The following is a 19845-nucleotide window of genomic DNA, read 5'->3' as shown; positions in this document are numbered from 1 at the left end:
AATTAAATATGCGAAAATAATCAGGATAATGAGACGAGTTCAATGGTAATGAAAATGAAACGGATTTCTGAATCTAAATCTTGCGAATGCCTGAAGTTGGTCCCTGCACCTATTATACTCCTTTTCGATATTCTAGTTGAACTTAAGCCGAATACATCGGTAAATGTGGGAATTATGTTGATAAAATTGGGGTGTTCTCAGAATAATTTACTTCCGTGCCAGAAATAAATGAAATCAGTTTTAACTTTCCCCAGCATAAATATACCCAATATATGTATATCGGTCAATATGTGTGATATTTGAATGAACTCTGTATAGATATTGGTCCAGCTATATATCTAATATATTTGATTTTATAACATCAAAAATGTTCTCTGTGTTCATACTTTCAAATTGGGAGAATATAAAAAGTTCTATTATAACCGTACTTCCCCTTCCTTACTTGTTTTCCTTTTATTTGGTTTATGTCGGCGATTTTTATGTAATTTAATTTAATTTTGTTTATTTGCCTTAGCTCTTATTGCATTAGCAGTTTTTCCTCATTTTTCTTGGCCACTTTGTTTGTGTTTTTGGCTTTTGCAAAACCTGTTGAGTTGTTGAAGAGCTCACTTCATCATCATTGCTTTGCATTGGTTTTGCAGCCAACAGCTAGTCACAACATTCGCTTGTTGTTGTTGGCTTTTCTTTGCGATTTTGTGTCTATAAACGTGTGCGCCCATCGCTCACAAGCACTCAAGCTAAGTGTGTACGGCGAGTGTGGAGCGTGAGCGTGTTAGTTGGGAGATAGCGATTACACAGTTAGACGCACACTGCAAAGGTGCTCGGGACGAACAAGCGAACGGACGCGTAAACGGAACGGAAACAGTCGTCCATACGGAAAAAGGTGCTAGGCAGTCGCAGAAAGCCAGAGTGGGTCGGTAATCAATTCAGGCACTCGACAGACAGGAAAAATCCACACAACAAAAACAGAAAATCAAAATCGCAAATAGAAGTTGGATTGCTGCTGAAAAGTTTGCAACGACCGTGTAAAAGCTAACCAAGCTTAATTCATTTCTTGCCGACAAAAAAGCTGTTTGCTTTGATTTCTTCTTCAGCTGCAGTGATTAAATTAAAAAGTTCCGGTGAAAACAGTGAAAAAACGCACAAACTCTGCAGAGAGTAGAAAAAGGCTTCAAAAAGCAAGCAAAAAACACACATTTTCACGTCCTTGAAAAGTGAAATAGTTGAAGTGCAATAGTTTAACAAAATAAATATGACAGCATTTGGCTTATTCCTCTTATCAATGTGGGGTAAGTTATCAGCACAAAATGTCACGCTAGTAAGCCCGTGTATATAATAAACACACACACACACACACATGAGAACTCAACTTTTACCCAGCAAACGAAACTTATCGCGCCGCTAAAAACTCTGTATTTTGGAATTTTTGGGTGGAAAGTGGATGAAATCCATCATATACACATATAGGTGCTAGAAGAACTTATAAATTTTGCATAAGTTTCACTAGCGCTATTCGCGTTTAATTTTACACTTTCAGTTGAATATTTTTTTAGAAATTTCTTATTTTGAAGAATCCGTTTGCAATGACTTACTGGGTTGTGCGTATTATTCGACAATAAACTGTTTCATTAATGATAATTTTGCGTGAATTCTTAAGCGCGAACTTGCTTATCAACAGAGGTGAAATAGAGTCAAAACACATGTACACATGAGCATATCAATACAAATATCAAAAGTGACACAACTCAAAAGTATGCTTTTTATTTACTTCTTTTATTTACTGTTAGAATACCGGATTTTACCGTTGTAAAAAAAAAACTACGTGAATGAATGTTACGAAGCTAACGCCATATGAGACCTGAGTCTACTATAGTAAAATGTCTTTTCCGAATGTGTCTTTTATGAACACCAAATGACGGGAAAGATTAGTTTATCAACGATTCAAAGCTTCAATTCAAGTACAGGGGGTGACATCACTGACTGATTGAGCTAATTAGATTCGATTCACACCGTAGCAACGCGGCGAAATTGTAGTATTTTCCATTGATTAGTTCTTCAATTCGGTGCGTGTCCGCTTCGGGTTTGAATCCTGCTGAATAATTTTGTAATAACCAACAAAAAATATTCCCTACCGTAATTGTCAAATATTAAGACAAGCCGATTAATTACAACCCGCGCGTTTTTGTTTATTTTAATTTGTATTCATTACAACATTACATCATTAATATAAAAGCAATGACATTGTACACAATTTGCTATAAATATGTAGGTTTTGTGAATTATGCGCTTTAGTAATCGCAAAGTGTCATGTTAACAAGATTCGAAAGTGTTATGTAAACTACTATGTATGCATATCAATGAAATTATTGCGAAAATTTGTGTTTGAATGCCATGAGTTACAGCTCGTACTAAAAATTCGCCTACTCAAAGCAATGAATCAGCTGAGGTGATTTCCATTTTTCATCCAAATATAACAAAAATCACCAACATATCAAAGTTTCAGGGTGGACCTAAATATATGAAATGAAAATTTCGCATTAACGATTGGATTGCTGCTTTGTCATATTTGGCCTCACAAATATGAATATTCATTTATCGTGAAAAAAAATTTCAATCTTAATGCTTTAATTATACGTATTACATCCTCATCATCGTCATGTGTGCATAGCTTGCTATTTGCATACACATATGAGCTTTAAAAACCTTTGGATATATTTACAAAGTGAAAATTCATTTGTTTAAATTGATAATTAATCGGAATTATTAATCAATAATCGGTCAGCAAACACACCAAAAAAAAATAATGCGAAAACCCACACATTAACACTTGTAGTTTTTTGAAATTGAGTTGGCGGTCGGTGGCGGGCGTGCAGAAGTGTTGTGTCTATTTAATTGTGATATTTAAATTTAATTTTCCACTTGTTGCCGTTGTTGGCCTTCGACGGTTCACGGCTCGAATCCTCATTGATGCTCTTTGAACAACAAGCTTTGTTTTTGCGAGTAAAGTTTGAGTGAAGCGCTTAATTAATTAATATTATAATAATTGCGTTTTTACAGTTTGGCTATGTTTATTTTATTGTTTTCATACAGTTATGTTTCCTTGCTAATTGAATTATTCGATTTACACGCATTTTCCATTGACATTCGTTCATTAATTTAAAATTCAACCAAACAATGCCAATAGTAACAGTAAAAGTAACAGGACGCAGCATAACAGTTGTAATGTCGTATGTAAAGGATTCAATAGTATATATCAGTATTTCTTAAAATTAGTACTGGAAAGAATCCAACGCTACACACACACACCCTCAAAGCTCTCTTAGTATATTTATAAAGTGTATATACTTATATATTGTTTGCATGATCCTGTCCTGCTTTTATTCCTGCTGGGTCATTCATGAAATTCGCCATAAAAAATACAAATACACCTCAATTTTGCATAATTATCCACTGAAATTCTCACGCGCTGTTGAACCAAAGTGAGTTAAGGCAAGCAGACATTTGCACCTTATACTTGTAGTACATATCACAATTTAAAATAATTATCCCAATTATTTTTTGCAAATCATTTTGTTTTACTAATAAATATTTAATATCCAGGTGCTCACACTGATTTCTGATAGGTTTTAAATTTTATTTTAATTCAATTCACATAAAAAAACGCTATAACTGTTGTGACAAAAAACATTAATAAATACAAGTTGTCACAATATATTATTCCACAAAAACCAAAATTAAAATAAAAATTAATATTAAACAATGTAATTATGCATCGATACATTGCGTACAAGTGCGGGGAGTAAAAACGCTAAAAGTTGATGGAATGTTTTTGAATGTGAGATTTGCAGAGGAGTGATGAGACATTTGGAATGCATTAAATATGCATAAATTAAATATTTCTCTACAAATTTTGTTTTACAAATGTAGACTATTCACAATGGTAAAAACGACTCAAAGGAAAAATTTTTTACAAAAATAACAATATAAATATATATTTTTGTTGTTTTTACTTTGAAATACATTTTAATTCATTAAATAAAACGTAGGGCATAGACGCACCTCGATACAAAAGGATACAAAAATATTTTTGCACAGATTTAAGTATTTCGCATGATTCAGGGGGCATTTTAGCGCAGACTTGCACCATAAGTGCAGCCTGTCTGTTTGAATTGTCTGCTCTATAACGCTTAGCCAATCGATGACAGCTATTATTACCACCCAGCTTTTCATTAAATGTGAAAACACGGAAAAATCTATTTATAAATTATTAAAAATATTATAGATAAATATGCTACAGATAATGTAAAACATTATGCTCGAAGCATATGAACGTTTGAACTGAACTGATCGGTCCAAATGAGCATGAGCTCGTGAACCTTCGATAACTTCAAAAACTACAGTATTTTTATTACTGTTATCAAGGCTCAAGAGGATGAACGCTGGAAAGAAACACTTAGCAGCATTGAATAGTATCCACCGAAACTGAAGTCTATTATAGACTAAAATCTCTAAATCGATCTCGATGTGAACTTTGTTGAATAACAAAATCGAATATTCCTAAAAATTCATTTTTCTTTGAAACGATAATAAAAATGTCAGACTGGTACATAGCGTTAAATCTGGGAATCGCATGATTCAATTTCATTTGTGTTATATGCTAAACTACACAAGTTATTAGAAAATTATTCTAATTACAAACAGAGATGCAGATTATTTCTGAAATAAATTATTTTAACAAATAAACGTACCGTGCCTTACCTTTTATAGAACCAAACGAAACGTAAATACAGCAAAGCTGTTACTTTGTATGTGGGATATGTCTGAAATAAAATAAATTATACTTAAGTACACATTTAATGGGTGTGAAAACTTATAAGAAGTAAACTAGAGTTTATTTGTCTACATATACTCTTCAAATGGAATATCGTTCAAAGGTAAATATTTCCACCCATCTTTGTAATTTGCCCATCAACACACAACTTATTCCGATTGCCTCATTAACATCAAGTCGCGTTGATTAAAAGATAACAAAAATAATATAGAGACACTAGAACACCAGACAGATAATTGATTTTATAGTCACATCGGCATGGAAACTCGAAAATTCGCTTTACCTGAGCCGTGTCGTATGAAAGTACATAATTCAACTGTGTAATTTGCACACGCTAAGATTGAAACGTTAATAAAACGTGTTTATATACATATGTATGTATTTAAGATTAAAATATATTTGATAAGGCACCCGCGCCACCAGGCAAACAAGCAATTAGAATTGTAAACGTTCATGCTGGTACAAATCGTTTTAAGCGCATTATTCATGAATTGCCAAATATCCGAGGGCAAAAATCATAATTTCGGCAAACAACAGCACTCTTCCACCGCCTTCCTAGGCTGCCAATAACCTAACGGTGCATGGCAATTTTATTTGATGGAATTTTAGTTTAATTTGCCGCTCCACTAACTTCGCAATCACACTTTGGGGCTGATATAACGGCGTACGTGGCACATGCGTACATATGTATGCATGTATGTGTGTACATGTATTCACCAGCATTTAAATACTAATTAATGGGAATTAATTATTTGTATTTTTGTGTAAATAATGAAATGATACGAAACTGAAAGCGCTTTCAATATTAATTTGCATAAAACTGTTGTATGAATTATTCAATGCAGACACACACTCGCCACGCCCACTTTGTTGTATACACAGTAACAAAAACGAGTGTATACACCCACACATTCGCACAATATAATTTGCATTCAATGTAATTATATCGGTTTTTGCCGGCATTCACCTCTCCTGATTCATGGTCACGTCCTTAGATTGACTCTTCCTCAACTCAAGGCTTCCACGGCCGACACCTCAAATGCTCAAGAAGGCTTTTGAGGAATTTCTACGCCCTCCACAGGGTAACAGCAGCGCGCTGCTGGGGCGTATGAGTAACACGAACGTATTCACACCTAAATGGCACACTCAAGTGTGTTTCGAACGTAATACATGTGCACACGATTCGCTAATGACCTGTTCACACGTTCATGGCATGTTTGCACAACCAAAATTATCACATTATTATAAACCACACACGTGCGAGTATGTATGAGTGCGGCAGGGTGGGGCTATCGAGTATGCAAAAGGGCGCAAATCTTCAAAAAATAGTCTGTTAAGCTGATTTCATTAAGAGTGAAATAAGTATCAGTGCTTCACTTCATCCCGCGATCAGAGAGAGAGACAGTTTTAGCTGGCGAAATGAGTTAGGTGAATGTGTATATTGAATGAAATACACTCCAATAGAGACCAATTTATTATATATTTGGATTCCACTGTGTTAACCGCTCGATCATTCAACCCTGTGTTGTCAGGCACACAGCTGGCAACATTCATTTGCCGTTATGTGTGACTTTTTACTACTTTGTCGCCATTTGCGCGGTTTTTAATCACAATTTCAGTCACGTTGAGCGACGTTTTTTTACTACATTTGATTACATTAAATTTCACAGCGGAAGTTGCTTGTTTTAAATTAATTCGATCGATGTGTTTGACTTGCTAATTGGTTCCAACCGTAAATGTATCTACATATGCCACAAAATATGCACACCAACTAATTGTAGCACTTTGATTGAGTACGAATATTACCTATGTATAACCAAATTTCTTCTTTTCTATAGAATCGTCTATTGTTTGGAGAGTTGCGAACCGAACCTAACCGAACTGAACCAAACAAACAACTGGTCTAAAACAAATAGACTAGTATAAACAAATTGAAATAGAATAGCCAGAAGTTTAACCATTTTAGTAAGACATACTGCTTTGTATTGAATTTAGCAGGAAAAATTTGTTGTTTATTACACAAAAGAACTGAAACAAATTTAGTATGAATGATGCTTGTGGATCCAAATAAAAGAAAAACATTCCACTAATCATTCGTTTCAGGCAGTAAAGTAAAAACTCAGATAAATTTACCGTTTCGCGGCATATTAAATTCATCTTAAATTTTGGAAAGACCAAACGCTTATTTTATTTACAACCTTTTGTATATTACATTGTATGCTTTAAAAACTCGTAAAAAGTGTGATAAAAAACTTTCTACGCCCGCCATTTTTAATTGGCCAATAAATAATTTGCAATCCAACAGACAGGCAGTAATTTCCAAAACTTTGTGCGCTCGCCTACTTTTCCCTAATAAATTTGTACTCGCCATACCATTTTTTGCGAATGCGTCTCTACCCTTTTTTAATATATTCACACCTCGTTTTGATTGTAGCAAAATAACAGTAATCATGCCACAACTGCGTTGAACTGCCAGCCCAGCCCCAGCCCTTTGTCCAGCATTTTCCGTGTTAATTGCGTCGATGATATTTCAATTTAAGCGCGATGGCAACAATGAAAATGCAAATGCAAATGCTATAGAAATATTGTTTATTGCGTATGGCAATTGTATAAATAAACTAACTGTAATAATTGTAGCAGCGAATGTAAGCAAAGCGCGAAACAATAAAAAATCACAATTGAAACATTATTCTTTCCATGGACAGAGGTAAACATACATATGTAGTTTTTTTGTTGCGAAATGGTGTTCGAGAAGGGAACTTTTTTCATGTTTTCAACACAGCATATTTTGTATTTTATTTATCAAAAAAAAAGATGTAACATACAATATTCATTGTTACAAATAAGAACACAAATGTACATTTCATAAAAAAGAATACAGAAATTATTTTTTCAAACAAGTTGGAGAGTAGACATTTAGTTATGTTTTATAGTGAAAATATTTTTTTTACGGTCTCACTTTATGGTAAAGCAGTTTATCGACGAAATCAATGATTTCGATCGAAAATCTTTATCGTACCGAAATCGAATTCGTTGCGGATGCAATGATTGGGCCCAATATAGAAAAGAGAGAGGTTGAAAATATGACGAAACGTAGATATCTCTGTATATATAAACATGGCATGAACGGTGAACTTTTTTTTTATTCAAGTAGATCTACGGACACTTTTAAGTTATGCTCAGTCTTTTTTAAGCTTCTTCCATTAATTTCGAAAAAAATTATTGCACAGCTCGAACTTCTATAAAACAACTTTTTTATACAGATTAATTTATATATTATAATTTTCACAATTGTCCCAACCTTAAACCATTGCCTTTTAATGAAATAAAAGCCGCCATCGATTGACTAAGCGTTATAGATAAGCCAAAATAACACACTATCCAGTAATTCGAACAAACAGGCAGCACTTGTGGTGCAACCCTGAGCTAAAGTGTTCTCTTAATCATGAAACTTAAATCTGCGCAAAAAAAATATTTTTTCACTTCGTTTCTAGGAGAGTATATGCCTTACATTTTATTTAATAAATAATAATTTATAATAGTTAAAATATTAAAAAACACATGTAAAATTTTTGACAACCGAGCAGAGAAGTGACCAATCGATTGCAGCTAAAATGAACAATGATTAGCTATAAACATTTCAAAACTATTCGTGGTCCAATAGTGCCTAATAGCAGGTAAATACATGTAATGAAATACTAAGGCATTTAACCGTTATTGCCGGTATCCTCTTCCAGAATGCTAACAAATCAATTTTGAAGCATAAATTGATTTTTCAACTTACTCAATTGTATATATGTATGTAGCTGAGTATGAATCTGTGGAAGAGTTAATGAAGCGAATGATTGACGTGAGGGAAAAAAGTGTACATAAGTACTACGTTGGGCGTCGAAATGATGAAGTGTTGAAGCATTAAGACATTGAAGGATGTAGTTAAAATGTTGCCGAATGCTTACATACATACATACATATGTGCGAATAACTGTAAACATGGGTAAAGTTTTAACTGGCAAGCGCAGATGGCAATGCAGTAATCCCTGAGATGACTACAAACAGATGATTGTGGGCAATGAACTGGAAAAAGCGATCAACATTTATTGATGTGACGACGCCTTTTGGAAGCCAAAGTGGCGCTATAAAATCGAACGCATAAAAATAGCCTATAAACCTACATATACATACTTATATACATATATTTGCTCACATACATACATATGTCCACAAGTCACGCGAGAGCCGAGCAAAAAAAATCAAAAATAAATGAAACACATTTGCACATCTGTTCATTCCCGAGGCACTCATTTGCAAATTAGGCACAAAAACGCATTAAATTAAACCGCAATTAGAAGCTTAGCAACACATCGTTCACGACCCCAATATGCTTTAAATTTCGAAAAAAAATAACAAAAACAATTGAAAAAAAAGAATAAAAACCTTCAACCTTGCATTGACCTCTATATTAAATTATTAAATTCACAATAGCGAATATGTTTATGTGTCATAGAAGCTAAACTAATTCGAATAGAATATCAAAGCGACTAAGTAACTGTGCAACCGAATGATTAAATGTCAGTATCAATTTTTCGTTGACCATGCGAATTGTTCGGTGAAAACATCGAAAGCGAATGTAGAAATGAAAACAATAAACACGCAACGAGGGAGGGGGAAAAACGAGTTCATCTGTTATTCCCCTAACGATGAGCAAACAAATGGCTAAACAACTGACAATTTTATCGCAAAAATCACACTCAAATGAGAAAAACAACATATTTAGTGTTGAAATGGGATTTTAATCGTTATACGAGGCAGAAGCAACAACAACATGTATACACATTCGAACTCAGTTCATTAAAAAACGAAAACAAAACGCACAAAAAAAAAACAAACAAACAATGAACATAATTTATTTACCAAACTGTAGCGATATTAATTAACGGAAATAATGAGCCGAAATTATGGTATGAATGTAGACATAAGCAAATGTGACGGAAATAAATTCAGCCTGTAATCATATGTACTACTCTCGCTTTCGGCCAGATTTTCGATACTCTCCCGCCTGGGAATAAAATAATCCGAAATATTATAAAATAATCCATAAATAATATATATTAATTCCCACAAATAATACACTTATCTGAGTTATTTCTCCCCGTTCTTATGAAATGGTTAACCAACAACTGAAATTAACTGGAATATCGGGGATTTTTTCGCAGCGCAACTCAAAATTACTAGAACCTGTTGGAGGCGTTTGAAATTGTTTCCAAATAAATATTTTTTCATTTATCTAATTTACAGTTATTTAGAAGCTATAGGAATGCAGAGAAATGTATTTATAAGGTTTATTTCGGAGAAGCTGAAATAGATCTCAATTCAAATATACTATTTCAGTAGAACTTCAATGAGTTTGGGTGTCCAAAACCACCAAGCAAATGGTTGAGTTTTATAATACCATCTCCCAGCGACTCAACATTTACACTGTATACTCAATTCTTGTATTTCTCCGCCTTACTCAGTAGTCCGTTCATGCTGAGGCTCACGACACATTTCATTGACTTCTTCATTCTTTCGCATACACACGCATGCACATACTCACCGATCGCAAAACCACCGCTTTGGGTGACAGTCCCAGCTTGTGAGAGCTGCCGTCAGAAGCACAAAAACTCGCGCGGCATACGGAAGTGCAAATATCGCATAACGCTGGTGATCGCAGCGGAACGTAAACGAAAATAAATTGTGTACATTGTTTGCTGTTAAATCGAAAGTGTAAACAAATAAGTGGAACGACTACGAAGAGCAAAAAAGCAAATTGTTATTATTTGCCAAATTTTGTTGGATAAATGAATTTTGAACCATTTTTAAACACTTTATTTCGCCAAGTTCCCACAGGTTATGTGTTTCAATTGGCGCTTAGCGATTTTGGTGATAATGCCCGTAAACAGTGAAACAGGTGCGTAGTGAACGACGTTGCCGAAAAGTCAGGCGCCCACACAAGAAAGAGAAGTAACAATAACAACAATACATAAACTATGTATGTATGTAGATAAAAGCTTGTTCGCTAACGTCATCAATGATCAAGATGCTCATGCGATTGAATTAATTATACTAAATTATCAGGTTTTGGAATCTCTAAAAGTTTGCTTGCTTTCATTGGCATACAAAGAGTTAAAACTATTTGATCACTTAGCTCACTTTGCCTTGATTAAAAATGTTAAATGCAATAAAAACTAAATTTAGTTGATTTACCAATGTCTCTAGTATTCTACTAATATAATGTTAGGGAAGTCACAAAACACTTAAGCATAAAGAAACAATTCATTTTAATAACACCGGTCAGTTTTAGCGATAGTTTCAGTAAAATTCAAATATATTGTGTTGCTTGGCACCAGGACCACTGTGGGCCTCTATTATCAATGAATATTGATTTGGGACTAGGTTCACGAAACAATCATTAACCGTGCATCATGTTGCGAGAGTGTGAAAATATTATTTTCTATTATAATTTAGATATTAGCGCACATCCAAAAATGTGAAATTTTAAAATGTTTGATTCTGCCTATAAACGATAGTGTAAACAAATTACGGTCAATATCCGTAATTTATACAAACAAGCGCGAATATGGAAGTGGAACCGCGTCGCCCCGTTTTGAATACTAAAGTAGATGTGTACAAATATGTGGCTTTTAATTTCCACACATTAATCACACTATTTGAATTTGATATGGTGCAGCGGCATTCAATTATGGCGATACAAATCAAACGAAATTGAATTTGCAATGAGCGAGTGTACGTATGTATGTAATTCTTTAACGGTCGAAACATGCAATGAATTCGTTATGCCAGCTTGGAAAATGTTTAAACAGTTTTAGGAATTGGCTGCAACCGATGTTGCCAACGTTGATATTCTTCAATATTCATCATTTTGATATTTGGAAACAAAATTGGATAAAAAGGAATAAAGCTGATACCAAAAATTAGCTCGATAAGTGTTGTCCGCGATCTGGCACAACTAATTAATTTAGTTTGTAGTCGCAAATCGCTTCGAGTATCTCACCACTTTCCAAAACTGACCAGCGAAGTAACCTCATCAAAAATTACGCGTGTATCCTTAATGTTTACTATTTTGGCCGATAGTTCCCATAGTGGAATACTATGGTTCCATGTAATACTCTACAAAATTTCCCTAAGCGCATGCTTGAAAAATGCAAAAAGCTGGCAACACTGGAGGGGTGGAGGTGTGGAGGCTAGGGGCCACTGCAATGCATATTATGTTTGTTTCCCAAGAGACACTTTTAATTGCATTTAATTAATTATGACAAATTAGACAAAAACAATATGCTAAACAATGGATTTGACAGCAGAACACAGAGTTATGACAGCACAGTGGAAGTGCGAATGTATTGAATTCGGCGTGAATGCATGTGTCCATTGTGTGTGAACTCGTGCAAACCGATTAGCGCTGCCAAAGGCAAGCAATTTATGCAAGCTATGCAAGCAGCAAAAACACCGCGTAGGAAGGATTAGTTAATTCGGGCAAAAATTAAATATCAATTTAATTAAAATTTTATAAACTCTACAATGCAAAAAATGACGCGACTTATGAGTAATGAATGTAAAAATCATTTTAATATGGAAATTTTCCTATTTTTGCTTTGTATTGTGGTGCAAAAAATGGAATTTCATAAAAAAAGCAATAAATTTGCCAAACCATGTCATGCAACTAATAACCGTATAAAATAGATTTGTTTGGACACACTTTTCCATTTGCATGCATTAACATATATGAAATGCGTTTTAATTAGTTAATTAAATATAGACTAATGGACAAAAAATGACAGCACTTTTTCAGCATTTCCATTTGCACCAACACTTAGCTACTTACTAATGAGGATGAAGCACAACACACTTGGTAACAGTAAAATCAATTTGCGCACAAATTTGAAAAAAATCAAATATGTCTGCTCTAAACCCCGAGAAGAGTACAAAAAATTGCCGACAGCCTTTAATACCTCGCTTTTCCGGTTAACTGGTGAACAAAATTTTTACTTTTTTTTGTCACTTGAATGAACTGTGAATGTCCCAGGGCCACTAAACATTAATGTGTAAATGAAAACAGAATTTCTTGTGACATCAAAACATATATCTTCTTAAAAAACATGAGCTACATTTACAGAAATTATGGCTTCATATAGAAAAAAGACTTATGATTTTCGCGAATATTTGGCTTCTGGCTAGTATTTTTTAAATCTCCAACATTAAATAATAAGCATTCCTGCGCTCCATTTCCCTTGATAGCCGATTTGCGGATTCCTAGAAAATTTTGGACAACGTTCACAAAACATTTCCAGGCTGGGTTCTTGTTTAGCCGTCTCACATACGTTACACAACATTTACGTGGAACCCACGATTTATATGAATTCTTTACAAAAAATCCAAAATAGTCTAAATATTCAAAAGTTAATTCTCCACGCACATAAGAACAACTGTCGAATGCATACAGTAGTATAAATGAAGTAATTAAAAAAAGGCACGTATAAGATGCCTAAAAAACTAAGCGACTGTAACACAATCATTATATACATATAGTTAATAAGCGTATACAAAAATCACACAAAATTCGTGTGACAAAAACAGTGTTTACCAGTGTTATTTCCGCAAATTCATGCAAATCCACATGTGGGGTAGATGTACATCTGAATTTGAATTTTAAATCAAGAGCCTAAGCCCACTCATGAGACTAATTTCCAATTTTTTCTCTCTTCTTTCCACAGGCTTCGGGCAGCAGATGCCCGCGACGCACACGCAAATAATTTCGCGCGCCAACTGGGGAGCGCGTCCATCAACGCTCGTCGAACACTTTAACGGGCCAGCGCCATATGTCATCATCCATCATTCGTATATGCCCAGCGCCTGTTACACCCCCGACGATTGCATCAAAGCGATGCGCTCCATGCAAGACTACCATCAGCTGCAACGTGGCTGGAACGACATTGGCTATAGTTTTGCGATCGGCGGCGACGGCATGATTTATGTGGGACGCGGTTTCAACGTGATTGGCGCGCATGCGCCCAAATACAATGACAAAAGTGTTGGCATCTGCATGATTGGCGATTGGCGAAGTAAGTGTGCGCGGCGGCCACACGCCATGATTTATGTGATTTATGTGTTAGCAAACGTGAATGAAAAAAATCAATAATTTTGTTTTGTTGTTTATAGCTGAGCTGCCGCCACCACAAATGCTCGCAGCGGCTAAATCTCTGATTGAATTCGGCATGGCAAAGGGTTATATTCATCCGGAATACAAATTGCTCGGACACAGACAAGTGCGTGACACCGAATGCCCCGGCCAGAGACTGTACGACGAGATTACCTCGTGGCCGCATTTTGCACCCAAACCCAAGGCAACAGAGAACGAGATAGCAAAGTGAGAATCTGAAATTGTGGACGAAGGGCGTGATATTGATCAACCCCACCTACAACAGCAATTATAGTAATCGACGCTTAGCACCCTTGGCGGTTGCACCTCTTAAGAGTTCGTTATTAATTTTAATTATATTTTTAAGTAGACAACTGTTATTCAATGCATAGCGAAATAACCAAACTGTTTTCAAATAATTGTAAAATCAACAAAATATTAGAATGTAGCGGAAAGAGGCTCATTCATACGCCTTCAACGTAACTCTCCGCATTCATGCCAATCCTTAGTCATAGTAGACACTCTTTTGTTTAGTCAATTAATTCACAGATTCTGCCACCATCATACATACATATGTATTTGCATGCTTTCGAGTCTTTTAAGGTAATTCTTCCTACCCACCACCTATTAAAAATGTAAATATATGTTATCTATGATTTATAAACGGTTGTGCATTAGCCTATGTCTGTCTGTGCGCAACCTTTAAGTAGGAGTAATTATGTAAATTAAGAGCCTGCGAAGTATGCTTAACAAATTTCAAAGTATGCAAATAAAACAGAATGCACAAAAACAACGAGTTTCTAGCATTTTTCTGTATGAGCCCCCCTAATAAAGTGTATAATGGCACCAATTGTTTGTCAACAGCCCGAGCTAACATAATCAGTATTTGCCTTTGGGAGAGGCCTTTGTGAATCCAGAAGAAATCCTATCTTTGACACTGTAGAGACATTTGCTTAGACATTTTATTTCCATTCCTGTTATTTCAGCAGAATGTCTGAAGGTCTAAGATACAAAAGTGCGATTTTAAGTTATCCATTGTGTATGTGTGTCAAGGAGAGTATTTCATTTTCAATAAAGAAAGTATATATTTCCTCAGAAAGTAAGTATGCATGTCATTATAGGTACAAACCAAAACGAACATTTGAGGTTAAAATTCAATTTTGTATTCTCAAAAAACTGTGTTATTTAAGCTAATATATAAAATCAGTACACTGTGACGAGGTACATTGATCGCTAACTTGGGGTGCATTTTTACGTGCAAAAACACGCGTTTGGTGGCAGCTGCAGACAGAGTGAAATTAAAAAGTAACCTAAAAAAAATCCGAAAATTAGCATTAGTAGAGCATGGCCTTTATAAACTCTCAAAAACTCTCTGCACCTGTTAGATCGGTCGCCAAAAACTGTGTAGCATTTAAATGATTTTCGCTGAAATTAAAAAACGAGCCATGAAAAACTCTACAGTAACCAGTCAACATTTGCATATATGCATATGGAATTTACTCTGTCCATTTTTTTTTTCATAGCATCAGACCAATGCGAGGCCACAGAATGTCACATATTGTACCGAATGTTATGACGAAACTTTCGCAGTTTCCAAACAAAATATACGAACACATTTCCAAGTAGACACGCTGGCGTATGAGTAACCGCAATGCAATACCCAGCTGTGAGAATTCCACACCCCGACTCACCGGTACTGGTTTTGCTCCAGTTTGCTGCATTCCATAATTGTTAAATGAAAGAAGTCTGATACAATATTCTTCACAAGTTTGAACAAAAAATCCGGTGAAAATTGTTAAAAATATAAAATAAAATATGTTTCAGAGTTCACTGAAACAAACTGAAGATTTTTGCGGTGCAAAACAAACTAGCTCTTCTGCAAGTGAATATGTTCAGCTGCAGTACAAATTATATATTCCATATACTGGTCCATATGTATATGTGTAAGTGTGCTCGAACTTTGGGATATGCGTAGATACATATTTTCGTTCAATGTGTAACTTTCGCATGTAGAAATATGTACTTTCGTTATTTTTTATTGTTTCATTTTTTGTTTTGTGAAACTTTCAAGTTAAACACGACGTCGCCGCTTTTTTGCTGTTCATGCTACATATGTACGTCTAAAGCTTGTTAATAAAAAGAGTTGCGACGGCATTTCATGTTGGATGTGCAAAATTATTCTGCTCAAGATTTTTACAATTTCTCATTTACTTATGTATTTTTTACTTTCGGATGCTTTTGTTTTCCACTTGTCATGTACTATAAGTTGAGCGACGCACAGGGTGTGGAGAAGTTCCAAACATCTTGCATTGCACAGTGCCGCACTGTGTTTTTAACTAAAAATGGCAATGTAGGCGTTTTTTTTTTCGATGTATTTTTATGAAAATAGTTTAATAAAATAGTTCAGCAGACAATTTTAAATTAATTTTCCTGAAAGTGGACAAGGTACATTCGAGTTTTTCAAATTTTCGTAAAAACAACAGTTGTGTTTTGTCCGTTTTTTTGGAAGTTACACCACTGTAATAAGCAAATTCACAAGCTGTCACTATTGTTGAGAGAAAAACTTGAAAAAAAAATTGAGAAAATTAAAAATATTTACTACTTTTGTGAAATTTTTTGCCGCGTTTGTTTAATATTTGCTCTTTCTGTAAGCAAGGGAACTTAACGCTGAAAATGTAGCGCCATCCTTGAGGGCACTGGGAAACTTTTAATGCGGCCTAGAACAAAGTGAACAAACTATGTAAGTAAATGTGCCAACAAATATATGTGACTGCCTGGTGGTTGAGTATGCGTTCTGGGAAATTCTTAAAATTCTTCATACGCCTAGGAGGCCTAAACAAATGCGATGAGCGCAGTTCAGCATTAAGCAATGGTACAAGACGGCAGAGGACAACGGAGCTACATCCAGTTATACAGAGCCAACGGCAACACGGGCCGAATGAAACATACTTCAATAGCATACTTTTGGGCACACAAGCAAAAATGTGGTGCATGTGTGATGCCACCTGTTGTAACGCAGATACGCATTTCTAACATAGCAACCCGCACTTTCAACCGAACATAGTGGATTAGATAAATTTAAGAGAAAACTTTTCTAAAATAAAGTGAATTCAAATATATGAAATTTTCGATGAATTAAAAGCGGAAGCACATTAGAACTAGAAATAAACAAACTTTTACATTTGAATAGCAAAGCACGAAATAATTAATTTTCGAAAAATATTGTGCTCTAAAAATAACTCGCCGAAACGAAAGCACACTTCCTCTGCCCCGCTGCTTTCACTTAGCGCAGGCCCCGTCTCCTCCAACTCAACGCCAGAAGCGGTGGGAAAAATGTGAGCATTCGCCCAAAAGCATACTTTTAACGACTCGCAAGCGGAAGCTGAACGCTTCCATTAAATTCATCTTCTCTCTTAGCGTGCATCAGAGTGCAAACAAGCAAATACAGGAGAAGAGACGACAGCGGCAAGCGCAGCGAATACGCGATAGCTTTTGCGATGCCCGCGTGCACAAAGTAACAACAAAATCAACTTTAAATAATCAGAGAACTATATTGTTGCCCCGAAGGCTTTTATAATTTCATAATATTCGCCAAAGTATACGCCATCAAACTGTGAAAATAGCGTCGAAGTCGAACCAAATACGCACAGGAGGGAGCATTGGTGTTAATGCAGCGCAACGGCTGGCATAGAGCGAATGGGCGGAGGTACGGTGGTCAGAAAGTGGCGGTGTGCTGCAAAATCCAATGCACTTAACATTTCGCGCTTAACAAGTACTGAGCTCAGCGTGGGCGGAGGGAATGCATTAGCGCCGCCAAATATCTGCTCAACTCGGGCGCGGATGGCTGAGCAACAGGGGCAAAGTGGCGGGGAATAAGTGGAGTAGAGTGTATAACAACTGTGTGTAATTTCCAACTGCCACTTGGCGGTTACTCACCACACGATCAACCAGCAGACCAACTTCCGTCCCATACAAGAGGTGAGTGGAAGACAGGAGGGACACTAAAAGCTGTGCCACTCGCTCTAAATGTAAGCAGATTTTAATAGAAAAAGTTTGAGAGCGTTCCACAAAAAGTAGTGTAATACACACCGCGTAATAAGTAATAAAAAACATTTTAAATATTATACAAATCTCTGCAACTAACCAACGCTTGGCACTTTTTTCTCACGTACTTTAGCAGCAGGCGTAAAGTATCAAAAAATGCATGATTTTTTCAGGAAATTTGCGGGTTTTGCTTAAAAATTGTAATATCAAACTTGTTTAGCTGGTTTCCATGGTATTATTTACAACAATATTTTATACAACAATTGGTGTCAGCTTGTATGTTTGTTATTTATTTACTGGCTAATTATAATCTAGGCTAGCTGGCAATAAACGTTTCCGGCTTTGGTGAAGCCGAAGTCTACGCTACTGTGTATAGAAACGTAATTTGAATTCAGATAAATTTCATCCGAACGGAAGTAGACTGCATTGTAGCAGATAAAGCATTTGAATGAAATAAGGAAGAATTGGCCAACATATTGCATAACAGTAAAGTAAAACTACAAATGACTAGTAGAAGAGGAGATCGTGAAATTGGTTAGTACTCTTAATGTAGCGCAAGAGCAACAGCACTTCAGATAATTTAATGTACTAATCGCAATTATACGTCTCAACCTATCTTACTGCTTCAAAATTTACCGAAATCCCAAGGAGTTAAAATCCTCTAATAAATAGATCTAAACCACATAAAATATAAAATCACAACTAGTTCAGTCCAAGACTATAGCGGTTTCAGACATTTCAGAGGTGAATTTCCGCTGAAAGTGTTATACATATTTACAGTTTCCACAGTTGCATATAAATGGGCTTACATGCGTATGTATATCATTAGGATCACAAATACGCCTCTGTAACTTATATCTACCAACCGCGGCGGTGAATAAATTTCAAATTGCAGCCGGAAACGCCGTTTATTATTATTTGTACCTTTTTCGCTGGTCGGTGAAACACTAAAACCGCAGCGTGTTTTTATGTAAATGTTGTGGTTGCACAGATTGTTTATACTTTGTTTCTGCAACATTGGATGCTGAGGTTTGTAAAATTCATACTGTTATTTCCCTTTTTTTTATACTTCGTACGTTGTTTTGGAAACCGTCAATATTTCAGGATGCTCCACCTCCACGGTGCGGGGTCATTTGTTATTTTCACATTTCATTCCGAACTCCGTGGTATTTATGCATTTCTGAAAGGTTTTAATATTGTATTGTTTGAGGTAAACATATTTGGACTGATGGGTTACAGGCGGATCGCATATTTGTGCAAAGTTTTCAACGACAAATGTGAACGCCGCGATTCGTTAAAGCAGACATAGTGACGCCCAACGTAATGCGGTCGAAAATGAAGTGAATGTCAAAAAGTGAATATATTCGCCAGCAGTATAACTCAGTAAAATGTTTAATATGTGAAGTTGTAAAAATAAAAGTTATCTGTATAATTTTCAATGTAATGTAAGCTCAATATAAAACCCACAACGAAACACTTACTTTAACCAAGGACAGGGGAAAGATAAATTGGCTTCAGTTGGCGCTCCGTTCTGTGGAAAAAAGCAATTAATTCTTGTAACGCCAAAGGGCGAATGTCAATGGCAAACCTGAATGAGCAGTAAAGTGAACAAAAGAATAACTGTAGCGAATGAATCAAATACACTCGATGATACATACATATATTAATCGGGTGAAGAGTAAATGCAGAAATGATGCAATGAGCACAAGCGGTGAAAAAGCGATTTAATTGAGCTTACTCCGCTACATTCGCTTTTATTGTTTTTATGGTTGCAACC

The 19845-nt window shown here is 35.5% G+C and overlaps 2 protein-coding genes across 4 annotated transcripts in view; one reads left to right on the top strand and one right to left on the bottom strand.

The window, feature by feature from the left end:
* The window catches only part of LOC105221690 (trichoplein keratin filament-binding protein), a 64396-nt gene that overhangs the window by 24693 nt on the left and 19858 nt on the right, over window positions 1-19845 (bottom strand). Inside the window, exon 3 of one of the 2 annotated variants that reach the window (XM_029037848.2) lies at window positions 4759-4820. The exons of the other annotated variant lie outside the window; for it this stretch is intronic. The gene's annotated coding sequence lies outside the window, so the exon portion shown is untranslated. The remainder of the gene's footprint in view (window positions 1-4758; window positions 4821-19845) is intronic. 2 annotated transcript variants of the gene reach the window in all.
* Window positions 720-14817, top strand: LOC105221686 (peptidoglycan-recognition protein LB). Of its 2 annotated transcripts, none has more exons than XM_011198842.3 (3): window positions 720-1289; window positions 13600-13947; window positions 14045-14817. In XM_011198842.3, the coding sequence occupies exons 1-3, from the start codon at window positions 1253-1255 to the stop codon at window positions 14254-14256; spliced, it is 597 nt and encodes a 198-aa protein (XP_011197144.1). In that variant the 5' UTR covers window positions 720-1252; the 3' UTR covers window positions 14257-14817. The 2 variants fall into 2 exon arrangements, with proteins under 2 accessions (XP_011197144.1, XP_011197143.2); XM_011198841.3 differs by lacking the exon at window positions 720-1289 and adding an exon at window positions 10475-10778.

Source organism: Zeugodacus cucurbitae, chromosome 2 (assembly GCF_028554725.1).
Source record: "Zeugodacus cucurbitae isolate PBARC_wt_2022May chromosome 2, idZeuCucr1.2, whole genome shotgun sequence".
NCBI classification, from domain to species: Eukaryota; Metazoa; Arthropoda; class Insecta; order Diptera; family Tephritidae; genus Zeugodacus; species Zeugodacus cucurbitae.
This window is presented reverse-complemented; position numbering and strand designations above follow the sequence as displayed.

Bases quoted from the DNA above. Each gene is read 5' to 3' on its own strand.
- LOC105221686 (XM_011198841.3), top strand. From the start codon at position 10,721: ATGTGTTTCAATTGGCGCTTAGCGATTTTGGTGATAATGCCCGTAAAC. The intron at 10,779-13,599 runs GTGCGTAGTGAA...TTCTTTCCACAG, and splicing joins GCCCGTAAACAGTGAAACAG to GCTTCGGGCAGCAGATGCCC. The intron at 13,948-14,044 runs GTAAGTGTGCGC...TGTTGTTTATAG, and splicing joins CATGATTGGCGATTGGCGAA to CTGAGCTGCCGCCACCACAA.